This window comes from Chiroxiphia lanceolata, chromosome Z, assembly GCF_009829145.1.
Source record: "Chiroxiphia lanceolata isolate bChiLan1 chromosome Z, bChiLan1.pri, whole genome shotgun sequence".
Classification (NCBI taxonomy): Eukaryota; Metazoa; Chordata; class Aves; order Passeriformes; family Pipridae; genus Chiroxiphia; species Chiroxiphia lanceolata.
In genome coordinates, this window is record NC_045671.1 from 9423258 (window position 1) to 9439200 (window position 15943).

General features: G+C 48.0%; 2 protein-coding genes across 11 annotated transcripts in view; both read left to right on the forward strand.

Annotated features, from left to right (window-relative positions):
* The window catches only part of LOC116780238 (phospholipid-transporting ATPase FetA-like), a 94966-nt gene extending 89688 nt beyond the window's left edge, over positions 1–5278 (forward strand). For all 5 annotated transcript variants that reach the window (XM_032674880.1, XM_032674883.1, XM_032674881.1 and 2 more), the window contains 2 exons: positions 476–606; positions 2540–5278. In XM_032674880.1, the coding sequence (XP_032530771.1) occupies positions 476–606; positions 2540–2761 (353 nt within the window). In that variant the 3' untranslated portion in view covers positions 2762–5278. The remainder of the gene's footprint in view (positions 1–475; positions 607–2539) is intronic.
* Positions 5279–5432: 154 nt separating this feature from the next.
* The window catches only part of RUSC2 (RUN and SH3 domain containing 2), a 57840-nt gene continuing 47329 nt past the window's right edge, over positions 5433–15943 (forward strand). For 4 of the 6 annotated variants that reach the window (XM_032674876.1, XM_032674871.1, XM_032674878.1 and 1 more), the window contains exon 1: positions 5433–5628. The gene's annotated coding sequence lies outside the window, so the exon portion shown is untranslated. Of the gene's footprint in view, positions 5629–12589; positions 12951–14071; positions 14414–15943 lie in introns of those variants that run through there. The other 2 variants (XM_032674873.1, XM_032674872.1) reach the window with 2 other exon arrangements.

Genomic DNA, 15943 nt, shown 5'->3' on the forward strand with positions numbered 1-15943 from the left:
TGCAGATACCCAGAGCAACACATGCTTCTCTCATAAAGGGCTGTGATTCCCCTCGTCTGCTATGCAGTCAGAGTAGTATTCCATATGCTTCAGGAAATGGTACTGGAAAGTAAGAAAGTAGTATTCCTCCTTTTGCAGTAGAGTCCTGGTAAAAGGTGGGAGGGCTGGACTTCTGATGAAGGTCTCCTGAACATTTATATGAATCCTTTGCAGTGATTTGACTCTTTCTAAAGAGATTACTCTGACATCATTGTATCCCTGGGTTGTTGCTGCAACTGTGTCTGGATATTTCATTTTTCTTTGCTCGTGACACTAGCATTGCTGTCCTCTCTACAGCCAGTGAATTTCACTATTGGAGATGGTGTCTGCCATATATTTTGGTCTGTTTGCCAAGTTCTTTGAAATCAGAGAGCAAAAGGTTCAGGTGAACAAGAGGTGCTGCTTTTACTGTTTTAATCATGCTTTTGTTTTTCAGGTACGGCTCGAAACACCCTCAGCCAACCGAATGTGTGGCTAGCAATCTTCCTCAGCATCACCCTCTGCGTGCTGCCTGTGGTTGGCTTTCGGTTCCTGAAGACTCAGTTAAAGCCAACACCCAGTGATAAAGTAAGGAGATACCTTATTAAACCAGAAATCCTGCTTACTATGGCCTAAGTTTACCATGGAGCCATGGGCTTGGCATTGCTTGGAGTGTGCGCCCCTGTCTGTGCAAGTGCCACTGTCTGTCTGTCCCCTACTCCCCTGAGAAGGAGGACTGAATTTGGGTTTTGGCACAGTTCAAACCATCTGCAGCTGGGACAAAGGCTGAGATTATTTAGATGTGGATTAGAATGCTCTGAGGCAGGAAAGCTGCACTATTTTTAGGTGCAGGGTTTAAGCACTGTGGCTCAGTGGCAAAGGAGTGATGTGTTTCTCCTGCCCTGCTGCTGTGCAGTTTTTAGCCTGGCAGACCACAGCCTTCCACCCTCCACCCGGGTAGACATGTTTGTGGGGATTTTTTTTATTTCAGAATTTACTTCTTTTGTAGCCAATGCTTACATGCCCCTTCTGAAACCAGATGCCTTCCCATCCCTGGGAATATGAAGATGAGGGCAGTAGGGCAAGGAGAGGCTGGGAGTGATAGAGTGGGCAGAGAGCTCATAGCCCACTGCAGCCAAGAACAGCAGCATGCACAGAGCTCCTCAGGCTCGCTTCCAAAGAGGAGCATCTGCTGAGTGCTACTGCCACCTCGTGCTTCCTTTATCTCCCTGCACCGAGCTGCCAGGAACCAGTGTCAGAGCACAGCAACAAGGGCATGCACCACAGTTGACTGCCGTGCCTAGTCATCCTCGGGATGTCTGTGGAGCTCCTCCACAGTTCTTCAGGACTTTAGAAGAAGGAGTTAGGGGAATTCTCAGCCCTTGCAGAGAGGGTAGGTGGGTGCTAGAGAAGAGTTCTAGGTAGGGAGGTCCTTGGGACAAAGAGGCAGTTCAGGGGTGTAAAAACAGGCTGAGTTTACCCCTCAGTTGAGGAGAAGTCAAACAGCTGTCACCCAGAATCCCAGCTTCAGTGCTGGGGTTGGGCATCTCTCTCTAGCACAATATTACTTTTCTGCCTCCTCTGGAAGTGAATGGTCACAGGAGAGGAGTATTTGGGTTTCCTCCTGTGTGGACTTGCCCAGCTGGCAGTAAACAGACCCAATGTTTAGAGAGGCCAAGTACCTATCGCTGCCGTTGGGCCAAGCAAGAAGCGCAGGAGTCCAGCAGCTGGGGATTCTGCTGAGCCACAGGCACTCAATACCAGCCTCCTGCATTAGACAACCTCTTTCTGAAAAGGTGCTTAAGCACAGATTAACTCAGTGGCCACTTGGGAGCAGAAAGCCCACGACCTGCAAATAAAGTGCAATATTTATTTCCCTTCTAGCAAGGAGTACAAAAATCTATCAATCCCAGTACGTGTTCAAGGCTAGGCTGCATGGTGTGTTGATCAACTTGGTCTAGTGGCAGGGGGATTGGAATGATATGGTCCTCAAGGTCCCTTCCAACCTAAACCACTTCATGATTCTGTAATTCTATGAGGATAATCATTCTCATCACAAAAAGCTTTTACATATCAGAAATCTCCTTTAGTAGTCTGTTTTCCATATTAAATACGCCAATTCTTAAATGTTTCCTCATTTGTTTTCTGGACTTTTGACTATGGTCAAGATGACTTTCACATTTTGGGTGATTTGAGTGCCTTGAAGAGCTGCAGTAATACCCCAGCCGGGGCATTACAGAGCTGCGAAGAACAATACACGGAAATCATTCCCTCCCATGACTTACGGATGACACTCCCATTAATGCCTTTTAGAATAAGACTGCTTTTTCCTTTTACCAGGCTGCCGCCCTGTGCTGCCAGTTCAGTCGCCGTTCTGCCTCCCCTCCTGCCATCGCCCCCTTTTGTCAGTCATTTTTGGCCTTGTATCGCTGCTTTTGTTTCCCTTTCTCTGCTCCTCTTCTACCGTGCTTGTGAATAATGATGCACTTTGCACTTTTTCCACCTTATTTTCTCATTTCAGGTCCTGCTCAAGATCAAAGAAGCCAAAAAGCGGCCCCCTCCACCCTCACCCAAGCGACGGCTGCGTCGGACCAGCACCCGCCGCTCTGGCTATGCCTTCTCTCATCAGCACGGCTTTGGAGCACTCATTATGTCTGGCAGAAACATGCGGCCAAAATCACCTTTCGCCACAACAGGAACATTTTCACCAAACAGCGACAAATACAAACACAAAGGATTGTAAAAAAAAAAAAAAAAAAAAAAAAAAAGGAACGAAAGAAAAAAGAAAAAAAAAAGAAAAGAACAATACTCCCCCCCCCCCAAAAAAAAAAAAAATAGGAAAGCAAACCAAAGTAAAGGGCTGTCAGGAGAGGACCGAGCCAGTGGCTGCCCAGAGTTCTGCCTTCCAGGCTACCAAATCAAGGACTTGGGCCTTTCCTGTCACCCATATGTATCTTCTGATTCCAGCTTCTTTTCCAAAGATGTGTGCTGCTGCTGGGGAAGGTGGGCAGGGTGAATTGGAGCATGGAGTTGTATGGTATCCCAGAAGGCCTCCATGGAACAAGAGAGAATGTGCTGCAGGAGGCATATCCACTCCCCAAGATTGCTCATAACGCTATTTTTTCCCTCCCTTTAACTACATACCTCAGAGGAAAGAGAAGTCCAGTCTGAGGGAAAGGCTGAATTGGCAATGCCTTTCTCATTCTTGTGCCTTTGTTTCTCTTCATGAATCCACTCTGGACCATATTACTGGGGTGACAGTACTGACCCCAGGTGTGCCTTAGGTCCAGCCACACAACCCCCAAATCCACAATCTTTGTAATATGTGTAATCTTGTAGCCTTTTGACTGTAATCCACTTTCTCAGGAGATGGCCAGTGCCCAAAGAGCACCCTCATCCCACATCTGCAATCGGGAACTGCTGCAAGCTCAGACAAACCCTTACTTGGTCAAGGGACAAGGAGATGACACTCATCAGCCTGCGCTGTTTTATCTGCATTGCAAATCTGCTCCTGTAAAAGATCATTGCCCTCAGAGCCCTCTCAAGTTTTGTAACGGGGCACCAGCCACTTAATTTAAACTTAAAATAAAAGAGCAGAAGATGCCCAGACTCCCATATGGACCAAATAATAAAATCTGGCCCTAAAATCTGGTTAGGGCTCAGCTGAGCTGCCAGCTCCAGATGTCTCCGCCGCCATAACAGACTGAGATGCACATGCATCTGGCTTGATGGTGATTACACAAACAGTATTGAAAGCAGAAATGCTGTTTCATGGCTAGCACCTGAAATAGCCTTTACTCCACTGGTGCTGTGTTTCAGTGTAAGGGATGAAGTTCCCTGGTGGCTCCCTCACCCTCCATGATGAGCAGTTCGGTCAAGATTCAGAGGAACTTAGTGAGGCCTTAAGAGCTGCTGCAGTGTTTCTCTGCTCTGTGCTGGCTCACATTTTATTTGGGAATGGGTTGTCTGTCAAACATGGGTGGCAGAGAGCCGAAAAGCCTACCAGTCTGACTACCAGCAGAGGGACCTAAAATGCACAGACACAGCCAGAGTCATGGTGATCTTGAGGGAGTGGGATTTGCTCACTATTTTGTTTCACCAGCTCCATGATCAGCAAGGTTACTTGCTGGTGGAAGGCCAGCGTGGCAGCGTGAGAGTTTGTCCTGCCAGCACTGCTGAGCTGTCTAGATGCAGCTTTTTTTTGTGCAGAGGACTAAGCAACTTGTGGGTTGGGATTTTTTTGGTTTGTTGAGGTTTTTTTCAGCTCCTTCATACAGTTTTAGACTCCCTTCTTGTTTTGAATTGGGGTTTTTTTGTGCAGGAAGCCTCTGATATTTATGGGGAGCTCTCTGCCATGAGCTTCTGAGCTGTCAGTGGTGGCAACCTATGATGGCAACAGGCCAGCTAATGCCCCCGTTTCATCTGGTCTGCATGGAACACCTTGCTGCCTGTGATCACAGTTTCAGCAGACAGGTTAAACTCTAATAGAAGGTTTCATCTCCCTGGGTTTAACTGAGCACAGAAAAAGCCCCAGTCTGTTGCACCTGCTGCTCGGGGAGGCTTGTTGCAAACTGTGGTATTAAATTTCAGCATGGCCAGTGCAAAACTGGAGCTGAGACTGGATCTAGGCTTCAGTGTCCAGGAGCTGCTTGCTAGGGAGGGAGCAAATTCTAATCTGGTGATCTCCCCTGCAAGGAGACACCTAAGTAAAGTGAGAGTCTGCACTCTGGCTGAGGAAACCACTGTGATAGTGAGTGCTTGTCACCTCCCTCTGATTTACCATTCACTTTGCAGAGACAATCAGAGCTTTCTGATGAGGATTATGTCTTTCACAGTCAGCCTCCCTAGGGTTAGAGGAAAAAGGAGAATTTGTGCAGATAAACAGACATCCCCATGATACCCAGACTGGTCTGTGGTCTGAGAGTCCTATCAAAGCTGTTCCTAGCATGTGATGCAGTAGAATGTATTGCAGAGCGGCAGAGGCAGACCTTGTGTAGACAGAGCAAGGAAACTCTGACACTGTGCCTCTCTTCTCACACGGTTTACGTGCAAAGCACTCACCTCCTGGCTAAAAGGGGATTTGAAAATGTTGGATACGACATGCAGGGGATAATAAAGCTGTTGGTGAGCTTGCACCAGACACAATTATTTCTGTAGTTTGACACACAATCAGCATTTGAAACACATCAGCTGGCAGTGATGTCTGTTCTACATCACTCCTGATTTTGTAATATAATTGTTTTTGGTTTTGTTTTTTTTTTTTTTTTTTTTTTTTAATAAAAAGAGAATATTGGGATGATAGATTCCCTGGCACTCTGTTAATTGATCTGAGCAGTTTATAACCAGAAGTGCATATTAACTCCTGGACTTCCTAAAGCGGGAGGATGGTCTGTGGGACGACGGATCTGAGACGACAATGCTTTTTTCATCCGGTATCCTGATGCGGGAAACGGTCAAATTCCCAAAATTTTCCATCCTAGCTGGGATATTTTAAGAGGAAACTTAAAGGAAACGTCAGACATCCTTAGGCGGAGGACACAGTGGGGGCGGGCAGCGTCGAGAGCCCGCCCCGTCAACCGGCTGTAAACAGCGGAGCGATGCGGGCGATCGGTAAGGGACGGCGGGGCGGGGGCTGGGGCTGGGGCTGGGGGCTTGTCCGTGGACGAGGGGTGGTCTGTATTTCTCATGTGCGCGGTGTTCTGCTTGGTCCCCAGGAGAAGGTGAAACCTTGTGTCATCATCTCCGTGCGATGTCTAAAACCGATAATCTATAGGTTTTTATGAAGCCCTCATTTTTATGATAGGTCAAAAAAATTAATTCTGAAATAGGGTTTGGATTTTGTTTTCACCCTCTACCTTTTTATCCTCATTATTCCATCATATAAATATTTATAGTTTGAACACTGGTCTGCTGTTGTGTCTGTACTTGCCACTCTGCTGGGCTGCAGTTTAGGGATCGAGAATGATTATGTTTTGATGGTGGTGAGACTCTGGAATAGGTCGCCCAGAGAAGCTGTGGATGCCCCATCCCTGGAAATGTTCAAGGCCAGGCTGGATGGAGCTCTGAGCAACCTGGGGTAGTGGAAGGTGTCCCCGCCCTTGGCAGGAGGTTTGGAACAAGATGATCTCTAAGGTTCCTTCCAACCCAAACCATTCTGTGATTCTTTGATAACCGGTGATAATATGATTACACTGTATCTGAGGAGAGCTGAGAACATCATCTCTCTCCCCTGAATCCACAGGATGACACAGAGCAACCTCTGCCCCTAATACTGTGGGGCATCAGATGCTTTCAGGCAGAGACACCTCAAGGGTGTTTTCCATTGCTAACTACAATACCTGCATTCTCTCTGTGCTGCCTGGTAGCTCTCCCTGAATCGGTGTGCATCCATACAACTCTTTCCCACTGACCTGTAGCCTGGAAGTCATTATGCGTGAGCAGCTCTTAGGAAATGGGAGGGCAGAGGAGCACTGCATTCCTTGCCCTAGGTTCTCCAAGTGGAGTGATCCTCAGGTCTTTTGGATGAAGGAGACATCTCACTAGTGCCGCATGCTAATTACTAGCTGGAACAAAAATACGAGCATAAAGATATCTGTGGGCATAAGCACTGTATCCTGTAACCCCATCAGACCACTGATAAACTTCATCCTAAACCCAGCCATTCCAGCTGGAAAGCTTCCTGTTCTGATGGTTGATTTTTCTCCCTCTCTAATTTTCAACCTAAATGTGTTCACAGTGCATTTATTCTCTTGTTGTCGTGCCAGCGTTATCCTTTTGCTTCAGCAGTTTTGTTTGTCTCCTATGATATATTTAGACAGCAATCCTATCCTCTCTCTGCCTACATTTGGTTAGGCTAAACAAGCCAGGTTCTTAAGTTTCTTCTTGTTTGATAGGTTTTCTGTTTCTCTCAGGGCCTCTCTGCACCTATTTGTTTGAGTTTATAATTTTTAAATGCGGCTGACCAGATTTTTTTTTTTTTTTGCGTGATGCTTTGTTATCATGCCTGTACAATAGCTCTGGTATTTCACTGAATTATCTAGGCTGCATTTGCTTTTCTTATGGCATCATCATCTCAGTGATCCCCAACACAGCTTCAGTGGTTATTTTTCCTAATTTTATTGTGAATATGCACAATTGTTAGCTAAATTGGGTTAGCTATGTAAATACCTCTCCTCTCTCACTGTCTCATGCCTGACAACATGGGGTGGAGCTGAAGTCAGCATAAGTCTGCGCATGTTGATGCTTTAAACTGGTGCCTTGTCCTCAGGGGCAAGCTTTTTCCATGAGGGCTGGCAGGGGCTTTTTGCTGCATCTGCTTATGTGTTGGTTGATGTAACTATGCTGGATTGAGGAGCTGTCATTTGTCCTGGTAACAAGTGGGGGGGGTGGGGAGGTGGGGTGTGCTGAGTTCCCAGCCTCAGCTCCCAGACATCTCTGTCCCTGTCCCTGTGATAGGGGTCTGTGCTGCTGCAGGGCTCATGTGATGGAAGGCTCAGCAGAAGGGCACAGAGCCCCTCAGCCTGAGCTTGATCTCTGAAGTGCTTCTGGCCATATCTGCAGCTCAGCTACTCCTTGGGTTTTCCAGAGCTAGTCTTCTGCAGCCCTACTTTTTGTAATTCACTTAGAAGGCAAGAGAGTGTTTTTTCTCTTCCTGGCAATGTCGAGAAGCCACCTCTCTCTCTCCTGTTCCTCGCAGCTTGAAGGGAAGCGGTTTCCGTACCCCCTCTCTCTTTCTCCAGCCTGCCTCTCCAGCTGGGTGGAGCTGGCTGTACTGAGCTGTCAGCTCCTGCTTTTCCACACGGAGCTGAGCCCTCTGCCAGACTTTTCAGCTATAAATGGATCTGGCCTTTTCCAAACCACCCCCCTCCCTGACACCAGAAGATGTTGTGGGATGCAAGAGCTGGGCCAGGCTTCCTCTGAATTAGGAAAACATATGATCCAACCGCTGGCTTTCTGTAGATTCTCTGGAAGCATCGTGCCTGGCTTTGGGGGAGCTGTGTGTGCCCTGGTGAGGGCTGTGCTGCCGAGCTGGTTGTGTGCACTGCTGTTCCCAGACCTGAGAGCAAACCCAGGGCAGACCTGTAGGTGCTATCCCCACGCATCAGCCCACAAACACAGCGCCGTCTGATCTGAGGGCTGTGTCTCCAGGAAAGGCCAATGTTTTTGTTACTGGCTGCATCCTGCTTCCACATCCGAATTAGGCACTTAAAAGAAGCCTGGCTTTTTTATGTAATGAACAACCCTGCTTGCCTCCCCTAATTTTGGGATTTATGGCAGAGATCCTGAGATCTTTTAAGCTTTATTGCATTCTTCCTCCCCTGAGAGGCAGGGAGGTTCAGCATCTCCTCGTTCACCAGAGAGCCAGGGCCTGAAGTATGCACACCAAGGTGACTCAGGGAGTCAGTAGCTGCCCTGGATTTTAAACTGAAGTCTTTTGTGTCATCAAGTGCTACCTCCATCAGCCCTGCGGGCATCCAGGCCATTCATTCCATGAAGAGTACAGGTCTGTATTTAGAAAACTAATTTGTACTCTCATGTTGAAAAATTGCAGTCTGAAAGTCTGCTAGTTTGTGTGCTTCATAGAAGCTGCTGGGCAAGGTTCCAGTCTGGTGACCTTTTGCTGGCAGCAGTGGGTTTGCATCCTTTGGGCTTAGACAGCAACACCTAGAGCAGCTGCTTCAGAGGCTTCCTTACCTCCTGGCAGTTGTCCCTCAGAAACCTTCAGGCTGTGGATAAGGATTCATAGAATATTCAGAAGATGCAAGCCTGGTTTATGGCTGCACAGTATTCTGCCCGCAGTTCTGCTTCTGGTTCAGTTTTTGCTGTGACAGCAGATGCTGTCTGACACATTTTCCTGTGCAGGATGCCTGGTATCCTCAGTTTTCTCTAGTCAGTGGCTTGGTTGTTTAGCCTTTTGGGTGGGTCTGTAGAGCTATTGACTGGGGAGTGTCATTGGGTGATACACAGGAATATATATTTTCTTTTTTTTAAGGTCAGCTGGAAGATGTAATATCCCAGACCAGGATATTACATAAGGGCTATGGTTCACTAAAACCTCATATCTGTCTTCCTTCTGGGGTTGTGGGCAATATTTTGCATGAAACAGGTGAGGGATAGATGAAGTGTTCCTTCACCCTTCCCCGCTCCATCCCTGGCTTTTGAACTGGGAATATATGAAATGAAGATACTATATGTAATTGTAGGTGCCTGATGCTCTTTCCTGTGAAAAGCTCTGCTGAAGCTGGACCAGGCATTAGATCCTTCTGGTTTGCCAGCTCAGCTTGGAGTGCTTCAAGTTAAACTTGGTTGTGAGGAGGTTTTCTGCTTGTTGTGTCCCTCCCAGATATTCAGGGGGGCTGGCTACCCCAGTTCTCTCTGGATTTATGTAATCTGCATTCCACGGAACACTTAATTCCCAGTTAAGTTCTTCACCAAGCCCTGGACACATATCAGGGTTTTCAGAGGTTTGTTGGCTCTAGGTACCTGTCCCTCTGATTCTGGAACATAAAGCCTGGTTAAGGTTTTGGTACTGATACCTTCTGCTCATCTGAAGCCAGCAGTTTCTCCTCCTCCTCATTCTTTTGTGTGCTTGCCTGGACTGGGAATCATGGTTTCCACAATTCACTTCCATTGTGCCTGGGGGTTGGTGTTTGCTGAGCATCTTTGTAGTCCTTCAGCATTGCCCTGGACTCTGCACTTCCAACCGAGTCCTCCATGGAGCCGTGGATGGGACTGTCACCCAACAATGACAGGCTCTTTTAAGAATCCTTGGCAGAATGATGATGGCACTGAATCATATTTACAATTAAAGCTTTATTTTCTTAACAGGTTCCTGGTGACCAGGAACCATAGAATGGTTTGGGTTGGAAAGGACCTAAAAGTTTATCTAGTTTCAACCCCTCCATGGGTGGGCAGGAATGCCACCCAGTAGATCAAGTTGCTCAGGGCCCCATCCAGCCTGTTCTTGAACACATCCAGGGGACATCCAAAAACTGCTCTTGGCTGCCTTCACAAGAGGAAGTTCAAGTTAGCTGATTTCACAATGGCTGGTTCAAACTGCACCAGGATCCTTCTTGAATGCCAGGGCAAGACACTGGTTCAGACACACATCCGTGAGTGCAGATTTGGTGTGCTGCAAATCTCATCCCAGCAACAGGATGTGGAGTGTGGCCATCCTGCTGCTGTTACGGTTGTGCTGCCATATACACAGCACTGAGGCTGTCCCTGGCTAAGCTTTGGAGTATGTCTGCCTGTGCGTGGCCTGTGTCAGCACGAGTTCAGCTGCACATCACGAGCATTAGAGCTCCACAGTCCACCGTGGGATATCCACTCAAACAGAGCATTCCTGGTCAGTGTGCTTGGAGCACGCCTTGTCAAATGCTATGCTTTACAGGGCATCAGGTACCTGCAGTGCCTGATCCTGCAGGGATCCCTGTGAAACACATGCTATGAAACACATGCTATGAAACACATCTAGCTATGGTTTGGAAGATGTAGTGAAGACTTTAATTTTTCTTATGATTCTGAGGTAGTCAGGGTAGTTGGTTTGAAAACTACCTGAAGAATTACAGGTGTATCTTGCAGAACTTTAGCATGATACAACAGAAAATGAGATTTCATGCTGATAAAATGCCACATATAACAGTGATTTGTGAACAGTTTCTCACTACCCACAACAAGCCCTTTGGAGTCACTCTGGATTATTATCTGAGCATATCAGCTCAATGCTCAGCTGTAGCCAAAAAAGGTAGAACTCACGCTGAAAAATGCTGATCTGTATTCTTGTATAATAGGTATTCAGTCATGTTGTGCCTATATCTTGAGTTCCACATACCAGATGGTCACTCTGTCTCAAAAAGAGTGACATAGACCTGGTCATGATAGAGAAAAGTGGAATGGGGATGATTAAGCTTCTGTGGGAGGAGAGATTAAACAAGAAAATGTAGGTGACAGTGACAAAGAGTAAAGGCCTATAATGTAGTGTTCAGCAGGGAGAAGTTGAATAAGGAATGACCTTAATAAACTTTGCTATTTCTCACAGCACAGAGGAAGCACATCCAGCAAAATTATTTATTAGACTGGAGGTTAAGGAAGTCCTGTTTCAACACAGTTGATTTGTAGAACATGTTGCTATGAGATGGCATGAAGACTGAAAATACACACAGATTCCAAAAGGAATCAGACACCTCAATGGCAGAGATGTGTTTCAGTGTCTGTGAAATGTGATGGTCAGTGTGCAACCTCCAGCTCCAGAAGTTCCTGGTTGTTGCAGGCTGGAAGAATGCGTTTTTAGGAGAAATCACTCCATACTCTGTGATTTCTATATGCCAATGCCAAAATGTTGGGGGTAGGGCAGTAGATCAGAAGAATTCTTGGAGTAACCCAATAAGGTGGTTCTGGTTACCAGAACGTGCTGAAGCGGTGGGGCGAAAATGAAGTGGTTTGGTTTTGAGCACTTCTGGTCTGATGGCTCTCCTGTGGGAGTTACGCGCAGGTCACCACAGATTTTCTTATCACTTTTATTGGCAAATCTGGGAGGACTGTCAGGAGAAGGGGACTGGTGTAGGCGTTGCCCACTGGCTCACAGAGTGTGCCAGTCCAATGATTACTGCTCTCCTAGGCAGGCGAGATGCCTGGCATTAGCTGTCCAATCCTGTCTTTGTTTCCCCTTGAATTCTGATTAGGATATGATTTATGTCCTGATGGAACAAAATCTGGACTCTTACAGGCTCTTATTCACATGACTGTGGGTGGTGGTGTTATCCATCGAAATGTCTCGTCCTACGGAAAGGGGAAAGAGCAGGCTATTGCAAATTCTATTGTGAATTCCTTTATCCTTTCCAAGTCCTGTGTTGCAATTTCCTTCACAGTCTAAATAGCAAAATGTCTCCAGTCTCCCTGCACTGAGAACTGTGGAAGTCTGGAACTGCACAGCTTTGAAGAGTCTTGTTTGCTCATAATGGAATGCCTTCGATACTCATTTCAGGAGCAGTAGTAGGACCCACTGTTATTTGCTGCTAATCCTTTTGAAAACTCACTGAATCAATGCTTCTGGGTTCTTTGAGTTTTCTTTTGTGGAAACTGGCTGAGGCTATAGCAAAAGCAAAAGGCAGTAATGGGCATATGATTTTTGTCTGCCATTCAGCTTGCCTCATGGGGATTCTTTATTGCTTAAGCCTGAATGTGGTATTATAGTGAAATTTTGGGAACACTAGACTTAGAATCATAATTTTACTTCTTCCTTGTTCCTTGAACCCAAAACTACACACTCAGAAGCATTAGAATGTTTGTGCCTCTTTCGATGGGATGGATGAAGGGTTTAAAGCCCCATTCCCCTCTCCCTGCAGAGAAGAAAAATGTCTCTTGGCAGCGTCAGGCTGTTTTTAAACGAGACAAATGCCCATGGTGCCTGTCTGCCAGAGCCCCCAGCCCCTACACCGCGTCCATTTTTAGCCCACTTCTCCACACATCTATATCTGGCTACAATTCCTTGCTCTGGGAACGTGACCTCATCGTTGTTTTGGTATTTCCAGTGATTCAGCCTGGTCCAGGGCAGGGAGGAGTCATTCCTGGTGCAGGCTGACGGGTGTTTGTGCGTTTCTGGAATTCCAGAGCAGTGCAGCCTCAGCCCTTCCGCTGCTTTGACAGCTCGGCTGAGGCCGGGCTGGTGCGCCACATTCCTGCCTGGCAGATGGCCTGGGCACAGCTGGTAGAGGGACTGCTTTTGGGGGTAGTGGAGATCCCTGTCTTTGCAGCGTATCTGCTGTGGTGAGGGTGAAGAAAGCTGCGAGCAGTAGTTTGTGTGTCGAGGAAAAACCACAAGGAGTCTCCACTTTATGGGTGGTAACAGAGACCTGCAGAATGCTTGTTCCTGTTTATGGGCTGCCAGCACCCCATGACGAAGTTAACTTTGCAACATCTGCAGCAGCTTGGTAAGTGTTATGGCCCTTGTTTTGCAGGGGATGCGGGGGGGGGGGGGGGAACTGAGGCACTGAGTAGGGAAGTGGCCTGCTTGAGGTTTACACATCTGAGCTGGAGGTTCCCCCGTCCTGACAGAACAGACCACACTTGCTTCAGAACCACATGAACTCCCTGTTCTTTGTCACTGGTTTCACCCAGAGGTCACCTGTGTGAGCTATATGCCCGTCTGACACAGGGCTTAGAGGCAGTGCCTGCTGTGGTATGAGAAATGTCCTGAAACAGCTCCTTCTCAGCCTCCCCCTAAGGTCTTTCAAGGCTTGTTTGATGGGCACTAATTAAAAGCTACAAACCCTCTCTGATGCTGGTTCCAGTTGTAGTGCAGCAGAGGCAAAGCCCCCAAACCCTTTGACACTTGTCTGCTTTGCTGACCTGGTTCCTATCCCCCATCTTTCAGATTTGGTGTAAATCCAACTGCAATACAGCTTGTAAATTACCCTGAAATGGCAGGGGAAAAGAATCCTAGCAGTAGGCACCAAAGACACTGAAATCGGGAGAGAGGGTAAGTCTCAAACATGTGGGGGCCAGGAACGTGGGGAGAGGACCTGGACAATGGGAGTGGGCTCCTGCACCATGAGCTGATCTGACAGAGGGATGGAGCAAAGCTCCAGTCAGCCTTTCTCCCTGGTGTGGTGGGCTGCTGTGGCATTTGCACCAGAGAAAGTGTGAGGCTGGGGCTGTCCCAGGTGGGGCTGGAGCTGTCCCAGTTGGGGCGCAGGATGGAAAATTGGACAGGTTTGCATTTCTGCTATGCAAAATGCTGCGTATGGAGCTGTAGGAGCTGCTGAAGAGTGTGGAATTGGGGGGGTTTCCCCTTGCTCCTGGTCACTTCTTCCCAGGCTTCCCCGGCAGGCAGCTGCCCTCCCAGCCCGAGTGGGCAGGCAGTGGAGCCATCCCGCACAGCCCCGCCACGCTCTCCCCCGCTCTCTGTGCCTGCTGTAAATGGCTCTCTGTAACACGAGCTGCATTTCTGCCATAGCGCTCTCCAGAGCGCATCTGTATTTACACTGGGGCTTTCATTAGCAATCTGGCCCTTGCGCTGTCAGCAGCCCGCAGCCCTCGCTCCTCTCTCCTGCCCACATGCGCTGTGGGTGAGACCCTGGCACCGCTGTGCCGGAGGAGGGGCGGGTGGCTGGCAGCAGGAGGAATTCCTCAGCCGGCTCCTGTCTAGAAGAAGTGCCTTGTCATGTTGCCTGTTGCCCGCCATCCTGCATCAACAGGGGTGCTGCCGGCAGACACTCCCTGCAGCACGGCTCGCTGATCCCTGAGCCGGCACGGGGACAAGCTGGTTTTGCTCTGGATTATCGCTGGCTCTGCACACTGTATTCTTCCTGCTGCTCTCATGCCATTGCTGCTGCACTCGGCTTCCAGCTGCGGTGAGCTGAGCCCACGTCCTGCGGAGATTGTATCTAGCAAGGTAGGAGCCGATCCCTTCTATTTGTTCTGCTGAAAGTAATGGGGCCAGTCCTGCCCCTGCCTGGAGAGCATGTGTTAATTAGTGGGTTTGTATTGCATTGTTCTGTAGCTCTGATGAACAGTCAGTATGCTGCTCAGACTGTAGCCTCTCTTACAGGGAAAGAAAATGCATATATACATTTTATTTTTATCTACATACTGGAGAAATGAAACTTTGAGTCCTTTTCTGCTCCTCTCTTCTGTAACGTCTCTGTTCTCATGCAGCATCCTGTGCATGTTCTCCAGGTCATGTCACCTGCTTCTGCGGGAGACATGAAAGTAGAGTGCAGTCTGATGTGTCTTGGGAGACAGTGGGAGAGAGGAGAAACTCAAGGAAGACAAAAATCAAGGAAGTTCAATAAGCTCAGAAATGGCTTTAGAGAAGTTATTTTTAAGCCAGAAAATTAGACAGGCGAAGAACCTTCCTTTCACTGGATAGTCTCAAAAGGGTGATTTGTTTTTGTTTTGTTTTGTTTTGTTTTGTTTTTCCTTCAATTCCTTAGGGCACACTGTTTTGGTATGGAAAGGCCTGAGGCTGCTGCTGTCCCTAGGGATGAAGGACTGTCAGTCTTGTTGGTCTGGTGCCTTCTTTCTAGTGAGCCTTGCTGGCATTTAAAGTTTCACCTGACCCCACAACTGCACACCTTTGCCTGTGCTGTATAGGAGAAAAGAGGTGACAACTGAGAAACCCTACCCCTTCTGGATTTCCCCGCAGTAGCCAAGGAGAGATAAAATAGGAGGGCATTAGCATTTTCTGTGTTTAGGCACAACTGTTCCCTTTTTAGTCCACAGCAGCTGGGATGTGCTCACAGCCATCCATCTTCCCCAAGCTTACTGTACCTGGGCTTCCCTCCCATATGGATGAGAGTCTGTCTCCTCAGCAGGATTCCAGGCCTCCTGCAGGTGATGGCTCACTTCTGAGCACCAGCCCAAACAACAAATTATGTTTTAGGGCCCCCCTAGGTCCCTGTGAGGAGGATAAGGGGGTGCTCTAGCTTTGCTTCCTTAGCATATCCTGCTGCGCTGCCAGTGGGTGTATAAATAGTGCCCACAGTGTACTATTTTGGTGACAAGCTCTTCCCAGGATTCATCCAAAGAGTTATGTGAGCAAGTGTTAAAAATAACACCAAGCCCTGCCCAAGTGCTGGCATCATTTCAGCCAAAGTGTTGGGAATCTTCCATGGAGAGCAGCCTTGGACCCTTGGGGGGGTGTGGGGGCAGCAGAGTGGGTCCAACAGGGCTTCCTGTGTTTTCCTCTTCTTACTGTCCTGCTGACCACAGGGGACTGTGACCCTCAGGTTCTGCAGATGTGCTGATATCAAGAAGGTGTGAGGCTTTCACTTCTGATTAGGTTATTTGCCACTGGGTTTTCCCTGTGTGTTTCTGAGTATTATCGCTATGTCTAATGCGAGGTACAGGAAATTCCCAGAAGGGTTAAAGCTGAGCTTTAATCTAGCCTGCTGCCAGGTCCCTGCTGGTGGCCAGAGCTAGC